Source organism: Onychostruthus taczanowskii, unplaced genomic scaffold, assembly GCF_017590055.1.
Source record: "Onychostruthus taczanowskii isolate IOZ18803 unplaced genomic scaffold, ASM1759005v1 scaffold19, whole genome shotgun sequence".
In the NCBI taxonomy this organism is placed as follows: Eukaryota; Metazoa; Chordata; class Aves; order Passeriformes; family Passeridae; genus Onychostruthus; species Onychostruthus taczanowskii.
In genome coordinates, this window is record NW_024499128.1 from 11,726,231 (window position 1) to 11,748,899 (window position 22,669).

Here is a 22,669-nt window from a genome sequence, read left to right on the forward strand (position 1 = left end):
GGCCGTGAGGAGGCGGCGGCTCCGGCCATGGCGGCGGCGTGAGGGGGACACGGGGCTGCGGCAGCGGCGGGGCCGGGCCGGGGCTGCGCCGGTGCCTCCCGCGGGGCCCGGCGGTGGCGGGGGGACCGGGGGCGCGTCGCTGCTCCATGTCGGTCTCGTCCTGCGGGAAATATGATCAGCGCCCCTGACGTGGTGGCCTTCACCAGGGAGGAGGAGCTGGAGGATGATCTGTACCGCGAGCCGCCCCTGCCCGAGGAGTACTCGGTGCCGCTGTTCCCCTTCGCCGGCCAGGGCGCCAACCCCTGGGCCAAGGTCGCCGGCTCCAAGTTCACCCGGGACTTCATCCTCATCTCCGAGTTCTCGGAGCAAGTGGGGCCCCAGCCCCTCCTGACCATCCCCGATGACGCCAAAGTGTCGGGCACCTTCGATCTCAATTATTTTTCCCTGCGGATCATGTCTGTGGATTACCAGGCATCCTTCGTGGGGCACCCTCCCGGCTCTGCCTACCCCAAGCTGAACTTTGTGGAGGATTCCAAGGTGGTGCTGGGGGACTCCAAGGAAGGGGCCTTTGCCTACGTGCACCACTTGACCCTGTATGACCTGGAAGCCAGGGGCTTTGTGAGGCCCTTCTGCATGGCCTATATTTCTGCTGACGAGCACAAAATCATGCAGCAGTTTCAGGAACTTTCCACCGAGTTCTCCAAAGCCTCCGAATGCCTGAAGACGGGGAACCGGAAAGCTTTTGCCAACGAACTGGAAAAGAAACTGAAAGATCTTGACTACACCAGGACCGTCCTGCACAACGAGACTGAGCAACAGAAGAAAGCCAACGACAAGGGGTACTACACAACCCAGGCCATTGAGAAGGCCAACGAGCTGGCCAGTGTGGAAAAGTCAATCATCGAGCACCAAGACCTGCTGAGGCAAATCCGGTCGTATCCCTACAGGAAGCTGAAGGACTCTGAATTCCACCCCTACGAGCCAGAGTGTGCCCTGGACCGGGCTGACGTGGGCAGCGATCAGGACCCGACTGCCTCCGACCCCTCTGAGCCCGGTGAAACTCACCTTTACACCCACGTGCCATCCTACACCCCCAAACTCATCAAAGCCAAGTCTGCCAAGTGCTTTGACAAGAAGCTGAAGACACTGGAGGAGCTCTGTGATGTTTATTTTTTCACCCAGACCCTCGACCAGTTGCACCATATCGAGAGGACTTTTCGAGGCGATGTGTGTTACCTCCTGACAGAGCAGATCAGCCGGGCTCTCCTCAAGCAGCAGAGTGTCACCAACTTCCTCTTTGAGGATGTGTCTTTCCTGGATGAAAAACCTCCTGAAAAACAGTACAGAGGCTGCCAGGGGCTCGGCCAAGATGTCATAGATGAAAAGTGTTCGGAAGAGTCCCTTGCTCCTAAAGTGGTCATCAGCCTGGGCTCCTACAAATCCAGCGTGGAATGTGTGCCCATCAAGATGGAGCAGGAAATGGAGGACTCTGAAGAGCCCAAAATGTCCGAGTCTGTGATGTCTGAGCACCAGGAGAACCTGGACTACCTGGATGCAGATATCAAAGGCAGCATCAGCAGCGGGGAGAGCATCGAGGTGCTGGGAACGGAGAAGCCGGGGTCTGGGCTGACAAAGTCGGAGAGCCAGGCCAGCCTGCCCGTCATGGCCAGCCCCCAGGCGGGCCGCAGCAAGGTGGGCAGCCGGCGCACGGTCAGCGAGGACAGCATCGAGGTGCTCAGCACGTGTCCCTCCGAGTCCCTCATCCCCGAGGACTTCAAAGCGAGCTACCCAAGTGCCATTAACGAGGAGCCCTACGCGGATGACGACGAGGGCGGCCTTCGCTTCGCCCCCAGGGCGAACGCGGGCGTCCACGACGGGCAGGACGACATCTCAAAGCAGGAAAGCTTAGTGCAGGTGGACGCTGCCTGTTGTATCGGGAAGGAGAGTCCCAACTTCCTGGAGCCCCTGGCCGAGCTGGGGCGGAAGGCGTGCGAGGAGGACGGCGTGGTGCGGATCCCCCCGCGGCCGTACCGCCCGGCCGAGCCGGCGCTGCGCGGGGGCTTCCCCTCCCACGAGGGCCTCTCGGGGGGGCTCCTGCCCTACGAGCTCGACTCTCGCTACCTGACGGGCAGCAGGGAGGTGAGTAAGAGCAGCCTGGACGAGTGCTCGGACTCCACGAGCTACATGAGCAGCGCTGCCTCCACGTGCTCCGACAGGACCCCGTCTCCCGCCCACCTCATCTGCACGGCCGGGGACAGGCACAGAAAGAGGGCCGGGCAGAACGCGCTGCGCTTCATCCGCCAGTACCCCTTTGCCCACCCCGCCATCTACTCCCTGCTCAGCGGGAGGACCCTGGTCGTGCTGGGAGAGGACGAGGCCATGGTCAAGAAGCTCGTGACGGCGCTCTCCATCTTCGTGCCCAACTGTGGCGTGTACGCCAAGCCCGTGAAGCACTGGGTCACCTCCGCTCTGCACTTGGTGGATTTCCAGAAGTGGAAGTTGATTGGACTGCAGAGGTAAATGCAAGGATCTGTTTGGTTTAGTAGGGTTGAGGTGTGTGGTAAGAACTTCATCTCGGAGGGCAATGGGTGTGCAGGGGAGGTCTCTTAATTACCAACGTGGCTGCCGCGAATTCCTGCTGGTGGGATTTATTTTAGAAAAGGAGTAGACTTATCCCTGTATCCAGCCTCACTTGAGAGTTAATGTTTAAAACATCTGCTGGGCGCTTGCTGCCTGCCTCAGGTGAGTTACTTGGCCAGGAGGTTTTTGCCTGGCAAAGCAGAGAGCAAACATCTGAGTCCTGCTGGGTTCCTGGGTGATCTCATGCAAGTGTTCCTGGAGTCTCTTGTATGCTCTGCTTTGCCATCTCCTACTGGAACTCTTCTCACATTTCTAGCTGGAATTTTAGGGTAAATGGTGCTGTGCTGGAGGGGAGCCCGTTGAAGAAGTGATGAGATCTGTGGGTCAGAATTGGAGTTCAGCACCTCAGTCTGTGCTGGTGAGGAAGAAAGGTCCCTGGAACTGTGCAGGAGCAGTGTTGGGATTGTAGGAAACCTCTGCTTAGGGTGAGAACTGTCCCAAAAACAAGTGCCCCTTCCCAACACCCAGTCCTGAGCTGTGGCTTCACATATTAGCTCATATTAGCAAAGAGTGTTTGCTCTGCTCAAGGGCCCTGCCCTTGTTGATGAAAAGGATTTTTTTGTGTGTTCCAGGATGTGTTCTGTGCCTTGGGTGCAGGTATGGCAGGGAATGGCCATTGCTGTCACCAGTGTGGAAAACGTGAGTCAGAGTGGCAGACAGTGCTGAGCCAGGCTGGAACAGCTCCTGCAGGAGTGTTTGTAAACAGCAGGAAAATTAAAACACAGAAACCTCCTTTCTGAGCTGCAAAGTATTGTATTGCTGGGGGATGTGGATGGTGAAATTATCCAAAACTGTGAGTTTGCTCTCATTTCTGTGCTTGTGAGGCAGGATGACAGCTCTGCCAACAGCTGCTCACAAGCTCTCTGTCTGTCAGTGAGGTTTTTAAAAACCCTAAGTGTTTACTCGTTGCTAAATGTTTGTGGTTAGATGCCATTTTTATAAACAGAAATCTTTACATGTGTCAGTCATTCTAGCTCTCCTCCGTGGAATGTTAATTAAGTGTTCAGTTTAATGTGGGTGCTCTCCACAAACCATTTGTAGGAGGGCTCTGGGAAGGAATTTAGAGGCTGAACTATTTATTCCAGTAAGGATCCTGTGTCTCCTATGTCCAGGTGCTGCCTGGGCACTGGGGCAGCCCCTACACCAGTTGGGGCTCCCAGTTTGAGGCTGGGAGCTGTACCTCAGCCCAGCAGCCTCCAGCACAAAGCACGGAGGAGCTGAAGGGTGTGCGTGGGCTGGTAATTTGCATTTCAATAGCATTAGGTTAAGCTTGGTGGTAATTGTATCCTTGTGGGCTGTGTTTGCACCTGAGTGACAAATAGCCAGGCTCAGCCACGGAATGTTGTGGGTTAAGGATGGTTCTCTCTTTTAGGAAATTCAGAAGGTTCTGCTCCACTCAGGGCTTCAACCACCTCAGAGCAGCTCTCCTTGCAAAGTGATTTGGGGGGAATTTGGAGCTGGGGAAAGGGGGGCCTGCTTTGGGTTTCTGAGTCACATCGGGAGCCTCCCAGCTGCTGTAAGATGTGTCCGTTCACCAGAGGTGTCCTATGAGTCCCTCTGTGTGTCACTGAGGGAGGGAGCTGACCTGAAGTGTGGTGGTTTACGCTGCAGCATGCACAGTACAGATCAGGGCGCGTGGGAATCCAGGGAATCCAGATTTCTTTGGGATCTGGCAGGCTGGAGAGCCAATTTGTCCCTCTCAGGCTTCATTCACCCGCAGTGGTCTTGCACCGGCTCGTGCAGGGCACGGACACAGCCTGCTGCTTCATTCTGTCTGCCCTGCAGCCCTGACCTGTCTGTTGCTGTTGCAGGGCGGTGTCCCCTGCCGGGGTGAACGTGCTGCACGCCCTGAGCCGGTACAGCCGCTACCTGAGCATCCTGGACGCCGACAGCAAGACCCTGCGCTGCCCCCTCTACAAGGGCACCGTGGTGGCCCGGCTGGCCGACCACCGCACGCAGATCAAGCGTGGCAGCACCTACTACATGCACGTCCAAAGCGTCCTCACCCAGCTGTGCTCTAAAGCCTTCCTCTTCACCTTCTGCCATCATTTGCACCTTCCCATCAGCGAAAGGGAACCGGAGGAATCCGTTGTGAATCGCAGGATGAACTTCCTAAAGCTTCAACTGGGCCTTGCCAATGAAGATGTCAAAATCGTGCAGTACTTGGCCGAGCTGCTGAAGCTGCACTACATTCAGGAACCGGGGCAGGGGGGGAACCCCCTGCTCAGATTTGACTATGTCCCCAGCTTTTTGTACAAGATCTAGCCTTGCACAGGCCGTGTGCCCACGTGCTCGGAGTCTGACAGAGCTCATCCGTGCTTGACGTTGCCGCTGTCTGCAGTAGCTCTCACACGTCGGGAAGGGGCCGAGGTGTTGGTGGCTCTGCTCCGCAGAATATCCGGGTCTGTGGGAGTGCATTTCTGGGTGTTCCCTGTAGCCAAAAGCGTAGATGTTCCATCACATAAACCATCAGGCACTCTGTAAACGTTAGAAGGGGCACTGTTAAAGTGGATCACGGCAGCATCCCGGGGGGTTGTGGCATGAGGGGAGGTGGGCTACCTCGGGGATCAATACTGACTAGTGTGCAGCCCCCCATATAGCAGTGTCCTGCACGCTTCTGCCAGAATCCTGAGCACTGTCAGTCCTTTCCGTGGAGCCAGGGCTGTGACCAGAGGTGTAAAGTGAAGTTTTGTATCCACTGATGTGACTGTCATGGGAGTGTAGCTCAGAGCCCCCTGGCAGGGTGGCACAGCCACAGAGGATGGTGTCCCTTCCTGCACTGAGTTTCTGGGCACTTCCCAGGATAGGTTGTCCCTGGGTGAGTGGGAGCACAGTGGAGGCACACGTGGTTCTCTCCAGAAAGGCTTTCCCAGTGTCTCCCAGCTTTGTTAAAATCAGGAAGGTGGAAGCAGTCCCTAAGGCTGGTGAGCCCCGAGGCGCCGGCCGCTGCGAATGTAGAGCACTGTGCCTTGTTCATTTGTCACCTCCGACTTGCTGGGTGTGGAGGGAGACTGGGAATCCTCAGGCTGCAGGGAGCCTGGGAATCCTCAGAGCGTGTGAAGTTGGGGGTGGCTTTTTAAAGGCAGAAGGGAGCTGAAGGAGGGTGAGGGTCCTCTTTTTAGGTGCTTTTTGTGGTGGGGAAACGATGTGATTCAGCTGGAGCCACGCTGTGAGACAGCAGGCTGTACCACAGGCTGGTGAGGTACAAGTGCTCAGGAAAGATTGGGGATGAATGTACTGGATTCTATGTTTTATCCATAATATTTTATTTTATTTTATTTTGTTGGGGAGTTGGCTTTTGTGCTTTGTGGTAAAACAGGGCTGGCATTGCTGCCTGCTGCTCCTGGCTGAGCCATTGTCGTGTCCTGACTACCTCTTCCAGGGCTCCTGGGTGGCTCTGGATGGGGCAGAACTGCTGCTCTCTGAGCCTGGGTACTGAGAACTTTTCCTTTCAAAGCTTCTGTGCCATAAAGAAGGTACCAGCAACGTGGTGACACCTCCAGGTCGTTCCTGTCAGTGCCCAAAGCTTTGTGCCCGGGCACAGCGCTTCCTTCTGGAGTCTCGTAGGTGATACTGAGCCTGGGCTGCTCTGCCCAGTGCCATGTGGCAGTAGCAGCTCCCAAGGTACTTCTAAGTAAGAAAAGTCTTTCTAGGAAAGCTAATCTTGGTTTTAATTCTTTTTAATGCTGATTATGGGGTGAGAGCAGCTGACATCATACAAGAGCTGATCTGTTCTTTGGTTTGTTGAGTTTTTTTTAAACTTCTGTTTATGGTGATAATGTGAGGCAGCTTTGGAGGTGAATGTCATCTTCCTTCTGAGCTTGGGAAGTTTCTGTGTACAGCCTGGGGTTCCCCAGCATGGCTTAGACCCCAGTGAGACTTGCTGTGAGAGCTGCACTCCTCCAAAACCATGTCCTGGAGGCAGGGAAGCTCCTTGGGGAGGCTGTCATTTTGCACCAGCATCAGTGCCTCAGGATTGTGCCACCTCCTTCTCTCCCATGGAAAGGGCTCTCTGGGGTATAAATCAACAGGGCAGAAAAGTTGTTTTTTAAGGTTGTTGCTGTTTGTGGTGGCTCAGCCAAGTTGGCCTCGTGGTTCACTCCAGAGGGATTTCCTGGGTCAGGGGTTGTTTGTGATGGTGTTTTGAGGTCGTGGTTGGAAGCAGTGTGGTGTGGCCTTTGCTGAAGGTGAGCTTCTCACCTTTATAGCATGTTCAAAGCCTTTTCCTGTCCTGCCTGTGCCCTCCTGTCTCATGTGAGCCGAGTCTGCTGGTGAAAGGCCTCTGTGTCCATCCAGCTGGCTGCTTCCTGATGTGACTCAAGGTGCCCCTGATTGATTCATGCACACCCAAATTCCACACTAAAGCTGAGGTGAGATTCCCTGGGGGAAGAGGCATCTGGGTAGATGAGTAATGCAGGTGACACCAGGTAGATGAAAGCTCCCAGCATCCTGCTGTGGAGCAGTGCTCAAAACAGGAGCCTGTTTCCTGCTGAGAAACCACCTAGTGCTGTTTGGGTTTAAGGAGGGAGGGAGGGACAGACTTTCTTCCTGCTGACTCACGTCTTCCTCCAGCATGGAGTGGGAGAGATGATTCGTGGTGGCTCATCTTAGTCACAGTGGTCTCGACCTGTGGTGTTCAACTGTGCTCATAAATTGATAACTCACTTCTTGCTCCCTCTGTCCAACCTGTAGTATCTGATATTCAAGGCCGTGTTGAGCAATACTTGCACTATCACCTGTCTGACCTGCTTCACCTCTCTGCCACAAAGCAGCCCTGACTGGGGAGGATGCCCCGGGGGCTTGGCTGGAACATCACCCAGTTCTCAGCAGGAGCTCCGGGATTATCTGCAACTGGGAGCTGTGGAGAAACACGCCCCGGAGTGCTTGTCCTCCTCTCAGCAGTGTAACCTCTGAACTTGGACTGGAAAAGGGGGAGGTGACACCGGGCTGTGGCACCTCTGGGCATTTGGAGCCCTCTCTGCTTGTGGTGGCAGAAACTGGGGGGATTCCAAGGGCAGCTGGTGTCTGGGAGCTGAGTTCCTCTTTCCTCTGTAATTTCTCTGTCTCTGTTCTTCTGCTGCTGTACAGTACAGATCCCTGTATTGGCACTTCAGGACTTTCCCCCATCTCTGGTGTGGTACCTCACCAGTTTCTGATATTCACAGACTAACAACAAGCCACAACCTTTGCACTGACAGCTCCCACCATGACGTGTGTGTCGTTGTCTTGCCTGAGCCATCCTTCCACGAGGAGCAGGGCGGGTTCCTGGCAGTGGCAGTGCCATCCTCACCAGCCTTTCAGCTGCCAGAGCCAGCAGTGCCCTGCATGGCTGTCCCCTGCTTCTGTGAGTGCTGCCAGCCCAGCATGAACCCACTCCCAGCCCTGCTGGCTCCCCCCTTGCTGCCAGGGAGAGGAGGTGTCCACCTGACCGAGAATTCATCAGAGCAGAAGCCTCCCCCAGCCAGGAGGGAGGGCTCCCGTTTCCCACTCCTGCTCTTCCCAGCTGCCAGCCCCTGCTCTGCTCTCCACTACCCCCCTGCTTCCAGCTCCCACCCCAGGAGGCTCAGCCATAGCTGTAGGTGATCTTAACCCTACAAAGGTTTCATTTCTCAGAGAACAGTGCTCAGATTTCCTTTCATCTGATAGCAATCACTTCTGAGCAGCTCCACAGCTGCCTATACTCTAGCAATATTCACCAGGGTGGGAGAGGCACTCCAGGGGTGGGAGCTGATGGCTCAGTGCCCCCAGGCCAGTTCTTTGGCTTTTATTGAGTGTGAGGGTCCTGAGCCCCCTGGTCTGGTGGTGGGGGCCAGCCCACACTGCAGATTCTGGGAGCTGAGCCAGACCCAGGGCTTGTAGGAGCACAGTGAGAAGGCTCCTGTAACAGGGAATTCAGGGAGCTGCCAGGCTGCAGGAGAACACCTGCCCCAGAGCACAATGTCAGAGCACCAAACTGCACCCCGATATTGGAGGGGTCACAAGCCCCCACCCACTGCTCCCTGAGACGGATTTAACTGGAAGGCAGAAGCAGGGTACCCGGTCCTGCCGGCAGCACGGCTGCTGGCACGGGGATGGGGCTGGGCTTGGAGCTGCCTCTGAAGGCTGCCAGGAGGCTGTGATGAATTCTCATCTTATTTTAAAAGCACTGTATCCTATTCCTGCATGTTGAGTTCCGTGTGTGTGCCCGTGCGTGCCGAATGCTTGCGTCAGTAGTTAGGGCGAGTGTGACCGGGAGAAATCCAAGAAGCATGTCTTAGTGTCGTGCTGTGTTACTGCACAAGAGTTTAACAGATGTTAACACCAAATGACTAGTCTAAGAAATGTACTTTTAAAAAAAAAAATATTTATTTGGGTTCAGATATTTTTGAAATACAAAAAAAAAAGAAAAAAAAAATTGGTCGTATTTTTTAAAGCTTATAATTTTTGTCATACGTTGTGGTTAAATTCTTAATTTTACCGTGCTTATTAAAAAATGGTTCAACCTTTGTGCCAAGGGCTCTGAGAAAATACTGGAGGATCTGGTTAGGATGAGATGGTGATCCCAGGAGGGATGTTGAGGACAAGGCTTGGCCTTGTCGTAGCCTTTGGAGGTGGCAAGGCACATAGGATGAAGGGGAATCCTTGAGGGTGAAACCAGGGGGACTTCTAGTGGCTGTGAGCTTCCTTGTGAAGCTGGAGCCCCTGTCTGTCACACTGCCATGGGCAGGGTGTCCAGGGACTGTGGATAGACCAGCCTACATCTCATCTGCTGCTCCACAGCCAGCAGGAGCTGGATGGCACCTGGCCACGAGGTGAGGGTGACCTGGTGCTCGGTGACACAGTGGTGAAGGGCTGGTGTCCCCACAGGGGTTGTACTCATGGGGTCCCTGTGCCCCACATGGGAGGGGAAGGGGAAGTAAGAGCCAAAGGAGGAGCTACTGCTGCAGTTCCACAGGGAAATGCTGGGAGAAGGCACTGGGGTGTTGGTCTCAGGCTGGGCATTGTGGGTGTGCCATGATCCCAGCTACTCCCGTGGCTCCAGGAGCGGGCATGGCTGTGTCCCTTTACAGGACAGGCAGCCCCGGGAGCGGGAACGTGGCTGCAAAGGCTTCTACCTCTTCCTTCAGTGCCTTCAGCTCCCCACGGTATTTTGGGTCCTCCAATTTGTCCTTGAATTCCTTCAGCGTGGCCTTGGGACTCATGTCCTTCTGCACACGCAGAGCCAGCTCGATCCCTGCCGGGATGGGAGATGTCTCGGTCAGCCCTCGCAGCTGCTGCAGCCCACGGCTCTCCCAGCCCTGCTGCTCCCTGGGACACAGCCCTGCTCCCTCCCTCCTTCCCATCTCAGGGACTTGCTGCCCAGGGAAACAGCTTGGAGCTCCTGAGGACAACTGGGAGAGAACTGCGAGAGGGACAGGCTTTCAGCCCAATGCCTGCAGTGGGGAGAGTTTGGCTGGTCCCAGCTGTGGCCAGGTGCCCTCCCACACATCCAGATGTGGAGGTTATTCCTCATTTGGGTGTGCTCCCTTGCCAGCTGGTGCCTCCTCACGCAGGGGAGCTGCCCTGTTCCAGGCTGGTGCTGGAGCTGAGGCTCCACACGCCCCCAGCTCACCTTTGTGGATGTACTGGGCCACCTTGCGGAAATCGTCCTGCCGGAAGCCGCGCGAGGTGAGAGCCGGCGTCCCGAAGCGGAGGCCGCTGGGCCGCAGGGCACTGACGTCACCTGCAGCACAACGAGGCACGTGTGACCAACCCTGGCACCGAAACCACCACCTGTGGGATTCCAGCCTGGCTCCTGGGGCGGAGCAGGAGCTGGCAGAGCTTGTGGGATCCCTCACCAGGGCACGTGTTCTTGTTGCAGGCGATGGAGCAGAGCTCCAGCACCCGCTCGGCCCGGCCGCCGTCTGTGCCTTTGCTGCGCAGGTCCACCAGGATCAGGTGGTTGTCAGAGCCCCCTGCAAAGAGAGGGGGTGGTGGGATTGGGAAAATACTGCTCCCGTAGGAAACTCTGGCAAAAGAAGGCTTGAGATCTAGCAAGGGGTGAGGAATTGGCCAACAGAGCCCTGCCCAGGGTGTCCTTGAAGAGCTGCCCTGGTCAGAGCCCAGGGTCAGCCCCATCCCACTGCCAAGATGCGTCCTCACCTGTGACGATGTCGTAGCCCATCTCCATCAGTGCTGATGAGAGTGCCTTGCAGTTGGCCACCACCTGCTGCTGGTAAGCCTTGAACTCGGGTGTCATGGCCTGATGCAGCGCCACGGCGATCCCTGTGGATAGAGGGAGGCCAGGGTCAGGTCTGGGGGGCTCCCACCTGACCCTGGGAGCAATGGCACTGCCAGAAGAAGCCATACTGGAGCCAAACAAACTAATGCACTGATCCTTCCTTTCCCCTAACCAGGCTGGTGGCATTGCCATGAGCCAAAACACAGGATAGGACAGGCCTGGTCACTCCTTGGGCAATGCTGGATCAGCCAGCTGCCTTTTGCCACAGTGTCCCCAGGCTGTGAGCCCTGTAGGGCAGCTGGAGCCTCCCGTGCTGCCGCTGGGGGTCAGAGCCCTGCCAGGACACCTTTGCCAGCTCCCTCTGCCATGCTGGAGCTGGCAGCCAGCCTGGCTGCATACCTGCAATGGCGTGGTTGTGTGGGCCTCCCTGCAGCCCCGGGAACACCGCCTGGTTGATGAGGCTCTCCAGGTTGTAGAGGGTCTCCTTGCCTGTCTTGGGGTCCACGCTGCGGGTGCCTGTGAGACAGGGAGGACATGGTCACAAGGCAGCACCGCCACCCTTCTCCCACGAGCTGCTTTCACCCCCTGGCTGCTCACAGCAAGCACAGTGGTTGTTCCTCTTCAAATCTGAGCCAGGGTTAGCCCAGGGAAGCTCCCCAGACACTCCCAGGATCCTTCTGCCCTCCCTCCTTCCCAGTCAGAGCGGGAAGCAGCGTTAACTTGCAGCGTTTCTCCCGGCACCCCGGCAGGTCGGGCACCTTTGCGGTAGAAGATCATGCCGGCCCTGCAGCCGCGCAGGGTTTTGTGGGTGGTGGTGGAGACGACGTCGCAGTGCTCGAAGGGCGAGGGCACCACGCCGGCGGCCACCAGCCCGCTGATGTGCGCCATGTCGGCCATGAGATAGGCCCCGTTGTCGTCGGCGATCTTCCGCATGCGGGCGTAGTCCAGGTTCCGCGAGTAGCAGCTGACACCTGCGGGGACAGGAGGTGAGGAGGGGACAGGAGCAGATGTGCAGGACCCTGGGACAGCCCCAGGACCAGGTCTGCAGTGTGGACAGCCCAGCAGGCTGTACACAAGCACAGTACGCAAGCTCCTTCCGGGGTGGTTGTGTTGGAGGTTTCCTCCTGGCACTGCAGCACCCATGGGCTTATGGGTTTGCTGCTGGCTTCAGGGAGCCATCCCCACCCCGGCTGTGCCAGCAGGGAGGTCAGTACAGGTGTGATCCTTACCTGCTATGATCAGCTTGGGGTGGAAGAGCCGGGCATTCTCCTCCAGCTTGTCATAGTCGATGTAACCCGTCTTGGGGTTGACCTGGGAGAGGAAGAGGAGGGTTCAGCCACCTTGGTGTGTGAAGATCAGCTGCAGTGCTGTCCTCCAGGAGGGAGTGCTGGCAGCCTGGTGCTGGTACTTTTAAGAGGCACCAACACTTATGATAACTGCATCCTGGCTCTGGCTGGAGCAGTTCTCTACCTTGTAGGGCATGGACTCGAAGAAGACAGAGGTGGCAGAGATCTTCTTCTTGTCTGTCATGAAGCCGTGGGTGAGGTGGCCACCATCGGGCAGGTCCAGCCCCATGATCCTGCCGTGGGGCTCCACCAGGGCCGTGTACACCGCAAAGTTTGCCGGTGACCCTGCAGCGAGAACGCACCGGGCTGGTTATGAATGCTGGGGCACACAGGGGCATGAGCAAACTGTCCTGGCTCTCCTGAGCACCCCAATACCTGAGTAGGGCTGGACATTGACTCCCCACTTCTGGGGGTCGAGCCGGTAAGCCTGCAGGGCTCGCTTCTGGCACAGCCTTTCCAGCTCATCCACGAATTCTGTCCCACCGTAGTACCTGCAGGACAGGACAGGGCAGGGCTAAAACCAAACTCAGTACTCAGAACAGCCCCTGTGACCAAACTGGGGTGATGCCCCTTTTGTGCAGCCACAGCAGATGTCACCCTGCTGCGATTGTCCCATGTGTGACCAAGGACAGAGGCTGAGAAGGTCAGAGCCTGTCCTGGAAGAGCCTGGCTGCCAGCACAAGGACACTGCTTCTTCTCTGAGGTGAGGCCTGGCAGGATGGGGGGTTCCTCTCCCACCCTGCCAAGGTTTTGGTTGGTGGGCCTTAGCCCCAGCCCCATACCTCTGTCCTGGGTAGCCCTCAGAGTATTTGTTGTTCATGCAGGATCCCAGGGCCTCCAGGACTGCTCGGCTTGCAAAGTTCTCCGATGCAATTAACTCCAGCCCCAGCCTCTGCCGCTGCTTCTCCTTCTTGATGATGCTGTGCACCTTTGGGAGAGGAGAGAAATGCCTTCAGCCATCTCTGCGCAGAGCTGTGGATGGTCCACCACAGGAACAGGGCTTGAAGAGGGGCCTGGAAAGCTGCTGGAGACCAGAGATCTGATCCCTTCTTGGTGCAGCTGATCCCGAGCAGCCTCAGAGAGGGCACAGAGGATGAATGGGTTCCAGCAGCTCAGCCTTGGACCCTGCCACGTCCTTGGCTTGACAGGGTCAGCATCCCCACGGCTGGCTGGGGGATGAGTGAAGCAGCTGGGCAGGAGCCAGGAAGGGGCTCTCACCTCAGGGTCGTTGGTGTCCAGCGGCTCCACCACCATCTTGTTATGGGAGGCCCAGAGCTCGGCGCTGGGGAGGCCCTGTGTTGAGCTCGCCATGGTGCTGCTGCTGGGTCTGAGTCACCTGCCAGGGGAACAGGGAGTCTGTGGGATGGCAGCAGGGCTGGGTGCCTCCACATCTCCCTGTGTGCTGCCTGCTGCCATCCCATGTATTCCCTGAGAACAGCCATGGGCTGTTGGGTGAGGAAAACACACAACCCTCAGGCTTCCCCTGCCTATTTAAGATCAGTTTGTTAATTACTGTGCTTTGATAATGTCTGATACTCTTCCATCACCACCCCCCCGAGCTCCCCCTGCCCAGCTCAGCAGTGCCTGATGTTTAATTTCAGGGGCAGTGAGTGCTCGTACCCACAGATCTCAATTTTAACACACGCTGTGATGCCCAGCAAGCTTAAACCTCTTGGCTGCTTTCCCTTGGGCAAAACTCCAGCAGGTCAGAGTCCTGCCCCAAACCCTGACTGAAGCCTCTTGTGGAGCTGAGAGGCCCTGAGAGGCAGCAGCTCTGCCTCTGCTGGGTTCCATGGCATGGGCAATGCCCAGGCCTGGCAGGAGCCCTCTGGCCCAGTTGATGCCACTGCTGCTTTTGGGGAAGGAGTAACAGCCTAGCTGCTGCCTTGGCAGAAAACAATGCATCTTTTTACTCATTAACCCTGCAAGGACGGGTGAAGGTCCGTGAGCAGGTTATTAAGCAATCCCACACGGTTTCCTTGTGCCAAGCTGCCAAAGTCCATTCACGCCACCCTCGCTGGGCAGGGATGCTCAGCTATGCTCTGGCCCAAGCCCAGGCCTCCCTGGCGGGGTGGGAATCCTCACGGCCAGAGGGGCTGGGCTGAGCAAAGGGCTGCGAGGGGAAGTGCTCTGGCTCTGAGCAGATGCAGGTGCTGCATGTCCCCCAGCCGAGGCTGCTGCAGCACTGCTGCAGAGAGGGACAGAGCTGCCATTCCCAGTCAGGATAAGACCCCCCCCATACCTGCCACCTCACCTGGAGAACCCCATCCCCGAAGCTCTATCTCCACCGAGTTCTGCACCCCCTGTATCCCCACTCCATCACCTCCCACATCCCGAGGCCCTGGTGACGCGCCCCTCTGCCCTGCCCCGGGTGGCGGGGACCAGCGCTGCCTGGCCGCTGTCCCCCGCAGGGGGATGCCATGCCCCGGCCCTGCTCTCCCCACGCCGCCCGGTCCCGGTCCCGGTCCCGGTCCCGGTCCCGGTCCCGGTCCCGGTCCCGGTCCTTACCCGATCCCGATTCCGCTACCGCGCGAATTGCCCGCGCACTACCATAGCCCAGCCGGGCCCCGCCCCCTCCACGCCGCGACCAATCAGCGCCGCGCTCCGCCCTAGTGGGGAATACGCTCGGGAATCACCTGGACCAATCAGCGCCGCGCACTTCCCCCTCCCCGCCTCCCATTGGCCAACGCAGGGGCGGGGCTGGCGGCGCGGCCCGCACGTGGCTCCCGGGTGACCTTGGCCGGGGCGGGGGGCCCGGCAGTGTCACCCCTCCTCTGCCGTCACTGCTGTGCTGTCACCCCTCCTCTGCCGTCACCCCTCCTCTGCCGTCACCCCTCCTCTGCCGTCACCCCTCCTCTGCCGTCACCCCTCCTCTGCCGTCACCCCTCCTCTGCCGCCACCCCTCTGCCGTCACCCACAGCTCCGGCCCTGCCTGCCCTGCACCCCCAGGTGCTTCTCCGCCAGCCCTGCGGTGTTCCCAGTGTCCTGCCACTTCCCCCATGCGCCGAAGGATGGGACACCCCAACACCCTGCAGCGGGCAGGGAGCATTTCCAGGCACCCCCAGAACCCCCCAGCCAAGACCGTGTCTCCGGACAGCGGGTGTGCCAGGCCCTGGCACAGGCTGGGCACGTTGCTGCTGCTGTGGGGAGCAGAGGGATTTTGGGGTGCTCAGGAGAGAGAGCTGCCAGGGAGGTGAATGGTGCAGGCAGGAGAGGGGCCGTGTTTTCTTCATTCATCAAATCCCAGTTAGTGGGTGGGCTTGCCCAACCAGCCCCAGGGAACCTGCACCTCCTGGGGCTTCAGGGGTTAAATCAACACACCACAAATTGAGGAAGAAGATTAGGGAATAAGTGGTCCTACTAAATTCCTCGTGATCCCAAGCCATGGGAAAATGGGGCAAGGCAGTGTGAGTCACCCTGGAGAGGAGCAGCACAAGGGGAGCCAGTCAGGAGGGTGAGACCACCCGCTGTGGGCAGAGCAGCCAAGGATCAGCGCCGTGAGCCCTGCCAGGACCTGCCAAGGCAAGTGCCAGGATGAACAGGCGAGAGATGAGGAGAAGGGTGGGCTCACCAGAGGGTAGGGGGTGGGTAAAGGGCCTATGGTTACACTTGGATATAGATCTGGCGTTGCCCTGCACCTCCCTGGAAGGGGCTTGGTGAAGGAATGGTCTGTTAACATCATTGTTACCAGTCTAGATAGCTTTTGCTGTCATAATTTGTTACTGGTCATCCAAAGAGGATTGGTCACAGTGGGGGATCTGGGTTTCCATGGTTTTGCTGCTAGTCCATGCTGGATTGCTGCTGTGGGCTGGTGATGAAGGTGTTGTTCTGACACACTGATATCAACAGCAAAATTTGGGTTGGTTTCTCTGGTTGAGGTCGGTGTGTGAGGTGCAGCTGCACATGCTATAGAGAAGGACTTTGTATTAATTATAAATTCATTTATCTAATCTGGCTTTTCATACACATTTTGTGTACAGTTGCTCACAAAGATTTTCACCGCTCTTGAGCTGCAGATAACAGCTCTGTTGTGATTTCAGGTCTTGGCTTGCTAGTGATGGACAGCACCTCTTCTTCCCCTCCCCTCTTCTCTGCCAGCTGTCCCACGGAGCAGCCTGACAACGCCACTGATCATGACTACTACTCTGGCCTGCAGAAGACCATGCACATCCTCTCCATGGTGGTGTACAGCATCGCCTGTTTGCTGGGGGTGTCAGGGAACGGCCTCGTCATTTGGATTGCAGGCTTCAAGATGAAGAAGACGGTGAATTCCATCTGGTTCCTCAACCTGGCCATAGCTGACTTCATCTTTACCTTTTTCCTGCCCCTCAGCATCGCCTACACCGCCCTGGGCTTCCACTGGCCGTTTGGGAAGCTCCTGTGCAAGCTGAACAGCACCATGGCCTTCCTCAACATGTTTGCCAGCGTCTTCCTCCTGACGGTGATCAGCATTGACCGCTGCGTTTCTGTGGCCTTCCCCGTCTGGTCCCACAACCGCAGGAGCCCGGAGCTGGCGGCCAGGATCGCCCTGGGGACGTGGCTCCTGGCTGTCCTGCTCAGCTCCCCGTACCTCGTCTTTCGGGACACCGCGGTCAGTTCCAGGAACGTCACCAGCTGTTACAATAATTTTGCGCTGTCTGACGATTACACGTCGGAAGCAACGCGCAGGCTGTGGAGGATGCGGCACAAAGCGATGATCGTCACGCGATTCTTATGTGGGTTCCTCATCCCCTTCGTGGTGATTCTCGTCTGCTACAGCGTCGTGGCTGTCAAGCTGAAAAGAAGGCAGCTGGCCAACTCTGCAAAGCCCTACAGAATCATCATTGCTGTCACAGCCTCGTTTTTCCTCTGTTATTTCCCATATCACGTCTTCTCCTTGCTGGAAATATCCAACAACTCTTCCAGCCACGAGATGAAACTGGCCCTTTACATAGGGATCCCCTTGGTTTCCAGCCTTGCTTTCTTCAACAGCTGCATCAACCCCATCCTGTACGTCTTTGTGGGGCCGGATTTCAAGGAGAAGTTTCGCCAGTCCATCCTGTCGACCTTTGAAGGGGCCTTCAGCGAGGAGTCGGTCCTGGGCAGCCTGACCAGCCGGCGCAAGTCCAGGTCTGCTTCGGAAGTGGAGGTCCCAAGGGTCTGAGCAGGTGCTGGTGTGGAAGGGGCTGTTATTTTCTCTGCAATTTCCCTCATTTCAGAGCTCAAATCAAGGGACTGGGGACTGCGAAGGGCTGCACATGCTAACGAGGTGTGATTTTGTGTTTTGGAGATGTCTCAAATATGCTATGATTTAACACACAGTGGGGATGGAAGAACTCTCTGGAGCTGCAGCAAGGTGGGTCAAAGTAGCAGCATTTTACTCCTTGTGCCTTTTGACTCTTGTGTATGGAGCCTTTATAGAAAGAGGGTTAAATGCAATGGCTGTATGTATTTTTGTAGGGAATGGAATAGTGAGTCAGACACTCTTTTCTCTCCTCAGACAGGACAAATCAGTGGTGATGCTGCTGTTACTCAGATTTGATGTATTTCTGAGCAATGCTTGTCTCTGTGTTTGACATGTTTCCAGCTCTTAAATAGCAGAGATCTGATACATTGTGCTGTTGGTGAATGAATATTGACCCCCAATAAACTTGTGTAAAACATACCCATCCTGTTGTGTGCCTGTGGGATAAAACACTTGATCCAACCTGACAGAGCAGGTTCATCTTTGGTAACAGAACAAACAGATAAAAAGATTAAATATCTAGAATTTGGAAAAAAACCATTGGTATTAGCAGCAGCTCTATGAGTGAGGCAGACAGGACATGACCTGGGTGTGAGGATTTGCCTGGGGCACATGGATCTGATTGCCAGACCATGGTAATGGTTTATTGGGGTTTCAGACCTTTGGGTACATTTGAAAACCAGTGATTGGGAGAAGGAAGAAGTGGCTGAGCTGAGTCTGGCCAAACTTCATGTTTGCAAGCTGTCCAGGATGAAGAATGTGGGGACTTTCTTACAGGTTTCATAAGCCTCTGGAACTCTTAGATTTTTGTGAGTAGAAAATGTCGGTCACGTAACAGGGAATGACAGCACAGAGGTGTTGTCATTCCCAGCCCATCCTCGGCAGCTGAGCACACAGGGACTGTATCACACCTCCTTCTCCTGCCCTACCCATTTAACCTGTAGATTAGTCCAACCTACCAATTGTCCTCTTCATCCTGTCAGAAACCTGCCTTGGAGCCTCCCTGCTCCGGTGGCTGGAAAATCTCTGACTCCCAGCTGGATTGTAGGAATTTACACGTAGCTCACTGTTCTGTATGGATGATGTTACGAATGAGAGCTGTCACTTGAACATGTTGGGGATTAATTATGGGTCTGCTGGGCTATGCACTGTTGAATGAAGGTAGTGATCCTGAAGGCACACATGCACTTATTCATACACAAACCCGCTGAGAACAGGGAATGTAACATGACCACCATACATCAAGCTTGAGTGAACAGATTTAACCTTTGCCACAAATTGCTGCCTGTCATGCAGATAAAACTGCAATGTTTGCCATGCAGCACGTAACTCTGGGGCTATTTACTTGCACCTGGTGGTAAACTACAACATCGATTGCCATGTCAAGGTTTTGCTTGACCAGGTTTGCTCTTTGTGGTTTTCCTTATGTGTTTGCAGAGTCCACATAATTCCTTGTGACAAGAATCTCCATGGGTGTTGGACCAAGGCCTTGGACTCCTGGCTTGCCTCTCTCCTCAACCCTGGCAGCCTTGAAGGTCAGGATTTGAAGTGTTGACTGGGTTTATGGTAGGAAAGAAAGCAATTTTCTGGGTCATTTGGAGATCCAAGGTGGGTACAGATTCCCATGGGACAACGTGGTTTAAGTGAAGCAGAGCATCTGGATGATCTAAGGAATTACCACTGAAAAACCTTAGGTAACGGAGCAGGATGAGCTTGGGATAGAGACGGATTTGTCATCCTGATTCTGATCCCTGCCCTTTGTGCAATGGGAAACTGTGCTGACAGTAAGACAGGCCAGGCTGCCAAGGGACTGCTTCCAAGATAAATCTCCCATTGTATCAAGTTCCCTCATGTTCAGACTATCTCATTATCACAGGCATAATTGTCAGTCCCTCATTCCCAACTAGGAGGCAGTTCATTCTCTCTGATATTTCCACTTGCCATATCCTTACCTAGAAAAGCTTGAATGATAAAAAGGGGGAAACACTTTCCAACAGGCAATCAGAGGAGGCTGAACGGCTGCTTTGGCAGCTGTTGCCCCCTCTGACGCAGCTTTGCTGTCAAGGCTCTTTCACATGCCATGGGAGGAGTGGAACAGCCTGAACCCCCCAGTATTTGCAGTCATTGAGAAAGGTGCTGAACCCCCTGCCCTGCTGGGGTGAGGCCTCATTGGTCCTGCAGAGGGGCCGATCCGACAGCTCCACCCCTACAAACAGCGGGCTGGGATGGGCAGAGCTGCTGCGGGGCTCGGGGTCCAGGCACTGAGGTGTGTGTGGTGCAGGCTGTGCATGGGGAGCCTTAGCTGAGAGAACAAGCAAGATTTCAGCGAGCATTTAAGTCAGGGATCTCACCACGAGCAGGTGTTGCTGACTTTCCTTGGAGGAGAGACTATTGCAGGTGACTCTGGAGGCAGGAGAAGCTGCAGAGATGTCTGGGAGGAAAACAGCCAAGGAGGATGTGGCAAGTGGTAACAGAAGAGGAGAAAGTATTTTCTCCCTGGGACCTGGATGAGATCAGGGAGATAAAAAATGGGCTCAGAATATTTATGAGGAAAGAGGAAGGAGTGGGAGCCTTGAAAGTACCAGCAGCAGGATAGTGAATGCAAATGAATGGGAGGGACACTGCAGCAGGTGAGGAAATTCTCATTAAGAAGAGCTTAATGAGACAATAAAAGCCTCTGGGAAGCCTCACAGTCCCCACGCCTCTCCTCTGGTGAGACTTTCCTGGTGAGTAAAATTTTTAAGTGTCCCACTCTTGAACTTGTTTGATAAGGTCAAAGGCAGTACACAGAAGTCTGAGAGCAGAACGTCTTCCAGAGCTTGCTGAAATGAGGCAGGAAGGAAATAATACAGTGAATTAGAAGAGAGGTTCTGGTAGAAAGTTTCTCTGTGAAGGAGATGTTGGTAATAGTGTCAGCAAGTGGGGTAGGCTGAAGAGGCCTGAGGTAGGCTCAGCCTTTTTTTGGTGTAGCAGCTGGGTGAGGGTCCCACTCCCAGTATGGGCATTAATCTGCTCTCACTGGTCCTGGTCAGAACCAAACTGGGGAGGACACAATACACTTTGCTGCTTCCCTACACCTCTTCCAGCTCTTTTTTAGTGCATGGGCCAAGGCTGGTACCAAATCTTTCTTTGCACCTCACGGTTGTTCATGCAAAGCATAGGACCTGCTCTCATATGCTGAATTCTGCTTTAATATGCAAAGCTGCTCTGCAGTGACCAAGTCAAGCCCTTGCGTGCTCACTAAATGCCTGCACAGGGCATGGTGCCTGTGTGCTACTTGGACAGGAGCTGCAGCTTAGTGAGGCAAATGGCAAATCATGCTGGGACCCAGTCGGCAGGACAAAGGAACAGAGCACTAATTAGTGTTTGTCATGGACTGTGTAGCTGTTCAAATTCCCTAAAATGACATGATTTCACTGTGCAGTCCAACCAATTTTGCTTAAAGGGCAAACCACACCTGTAAACACCAGCTGATGGGTGTGAACAGGATCTTACACAGACTTTGCAGGACAGAGCTGCCCACGCACAGCAAAGCAGAGGGAATCTGAGAACCAAACAAGAGGCACCACCGCCGTGGTGGTGCAGTGTTTGTCCAAACCCTCGCCCTGATATCCAGCTCGAGCTGTCTGTGCAGGACCTGTCACACTCCAGGTATTCCCAAAACCTCTCATCCCCTTGTTGGGAGGCTGGTTGGAGATAACCCCGTGTCTGTGCTGGGGCTGATGTGGCAGATCTGTTAAACATTACAGACTGATCCGGAACTGGGAGCGCAGTCGGAAACAGGAAAAAAAAAAACTGAACTCAGGGAGTCCTTTGTGACTCAGGGGGAACAGGACTGTGACAAATGAGTCTGTGTCTGTTTCCCACAGACAGCCAAGCAGTAATATTTGATAAAGCAATAAGTGCTGTCTGCTGCCACAGCCCTTCACAGAGAAGATGTGTTCCCTACTCCAGGACTTTTATTAAAGCACTTTATTCCCAGGCATGGGGAATGCTATTTCCAGATCACTCCCAATTTATGATAAAATTACACCTTCCATCAATTCCAAAATGCATTTATAGTTGTTTTGAGTACTGTCTCCCTAGCTGGGTAGTATCCAAGGCAGAATCTGCTGGAAACTGGACGCAGTTTTCCCCCAGGCAATAATAAAGCTGAAGGCAGGGGAGCAGGGAGGTGATGGCTTTTGGTCTGTGCTCAGTGTGGAGGTGTGTGTGTGCTGCAGAACCTGCCTGCAGGCTCACAGGGGCTGTGTAGGGTAGAGGATGTTTTTGGGATGCCTTTATTTGTCTGGAGAGACCAAACTTATCCACATGGCTCTGTGAGGATGAAATCAGAGTGTTTCTTTAGTGCACCATGTCTGATAGTTCTCACTGTCAGCTGGTTTGGTAGGTGAGCTTTAATTATCCACTTTTTTTCTTTTTTTCTTTTTTTTTTTTCCTTTTTTTTAACAGAAACAACTCCAAACAAACAAACAAAAGCCAACCTGGTTGAGCAATGATGGATGGAGCTCAGGAGCTGGGGTGACAGCAGCATTTATCTTCTCCCAGGTGATGGATGCAGGCTGTCGTCCAGCCCAGTGCTGGATGAGCAGTGCCCTTCACCTTGGCTGGACTAGGTGTGCTGTGGGGGGAGATTTTTTTGCACATCCCTGCTTTGCCAGGGTCACATCTGGAATGAGAACAACAAACCTCTGTGAGCCAGTGTTTTCACACCCAGCAAATATTCATAATTCCTTAGATGGCTGCTAATTGAATAATTGTAAATGAAACAAAATGCATGTGCTCATCTTGGAGCAAGTGTTTGTTGAACTCTCAGTGTTTAAATAGAGTATTGTCAAATTAACAAATCCCTCTCCCTTGGGAGCTGAGATTTAAACTGGTGCTCCTCTGATCGGGAAGACAGAGGTAGGAAAGAAATTGTTGTTTTTTTCCTCCAAGAAAACAAAGGCAGTATCCTTATTAAAAAAAAAAAAAAGATTGGAAGACAGGATCACTTAGTTCCTGGTCCTGTGGTTTGCTTAAGCAATGTCAGGAATTTGGGGCAGCACAAATCAAACAGTCAGCAAATTCTGAGTGCCCTGGGGTATTGAAAAATGCTTCTGGGGAAGGCTGCTAATTGCATTAAGGGTCAGTGTTTCACCATGTGTTGTTTCTGGTTGTTCTGCATTAAACTGTCTGCCACACCAGCCCGTAGCAGGATCCTGCAAGGGAGACTGATGCGAAGAGAAATCTCTGCTGCTCTGTGAAGAGGCCAACAAA

The 22,669-nt window shown here is 54.9% G+C and overlaps 3 protein-coding genes across 3 annotated transcripts; 2 read left to right on the top strand and 1 right to left on the bottom strand.

Moving 5' to 3' along the window:
• The first annotated feature begins 167 nt into the window (after window positions 1-167).
• On the top strand, window positions 168-9,631 carry SMCR8 (SMCR8-C9orf72 complex subunit). The gene is made up of 2 exons (XM_041401682.1): window positions 168-2,516; window positions 4,452-9,631. The coding sequence occupies exons 1-2, from the start codon at window positions 172-174 to the stop codon at window positions 4,903-4,905; spliced, it is 2,799 nt and encodes a 932-aa protein (XP_041257616.1). The 5' UTR covers window positions 168-171; the 3' UTR covers window positions 4,906-9,631.
• SHMT1 (serine hydroxymethyltransferase 1) lies at window positions 8,959-14,782 on the bottom strand. The gene is made up of 12 exons (XM_041401683.1): window positions 14,695-14,782; window positions 13,405-13,522; window positions 12,969-13,114; window positions 12,562-12,677; window positions 12,311-12,471; window positions 12,070-12,151; window positions 11,599-11,811; window positions 11,240-11,356; window positions 10,762-10,884; window positions 10,458-10,574; window positions 10,232-10,342; window positions 8,959-9,853 (listed from the first exon to the last, which is right to left on the bottom strand). The coding sequence occupies exons 2-12, from the start codon at window positions 13,495-13,497 to the stop codon at window positions 9,684-9,686; spliced, it is 1,449 nt and encodes a 482-aa protein (XP_041257617.1). The 5' UTR covers window positions 13,498-13,522; window positions 14,695-14,782; the 3' UTR covers window positions 8,959-9,683.
• LOC121334491 (chemokine-like receptor 1) lies at window positions 13,224-17,793 on the top strand. The gene is made up of 2 exons (XM_041401686.1): window positions 13,224-13,335; window positions 16,227-17,793. Exon 2 carries the CDS (start codon window positions 16,244-16,246, stop codon window positions 17,327-17,329), a length of 1,086 nt encoding a protein of 361 aa, XP_041257620.1. The 5' UTR covers window positions 13,224-13,335; window positions 16,227-16,243; the 3' UTR covers window positions 17,330-17,793.
• The last annotated feature ends 4,876 nt before the right edge of the window (window positions 17,794-22,669 follow it).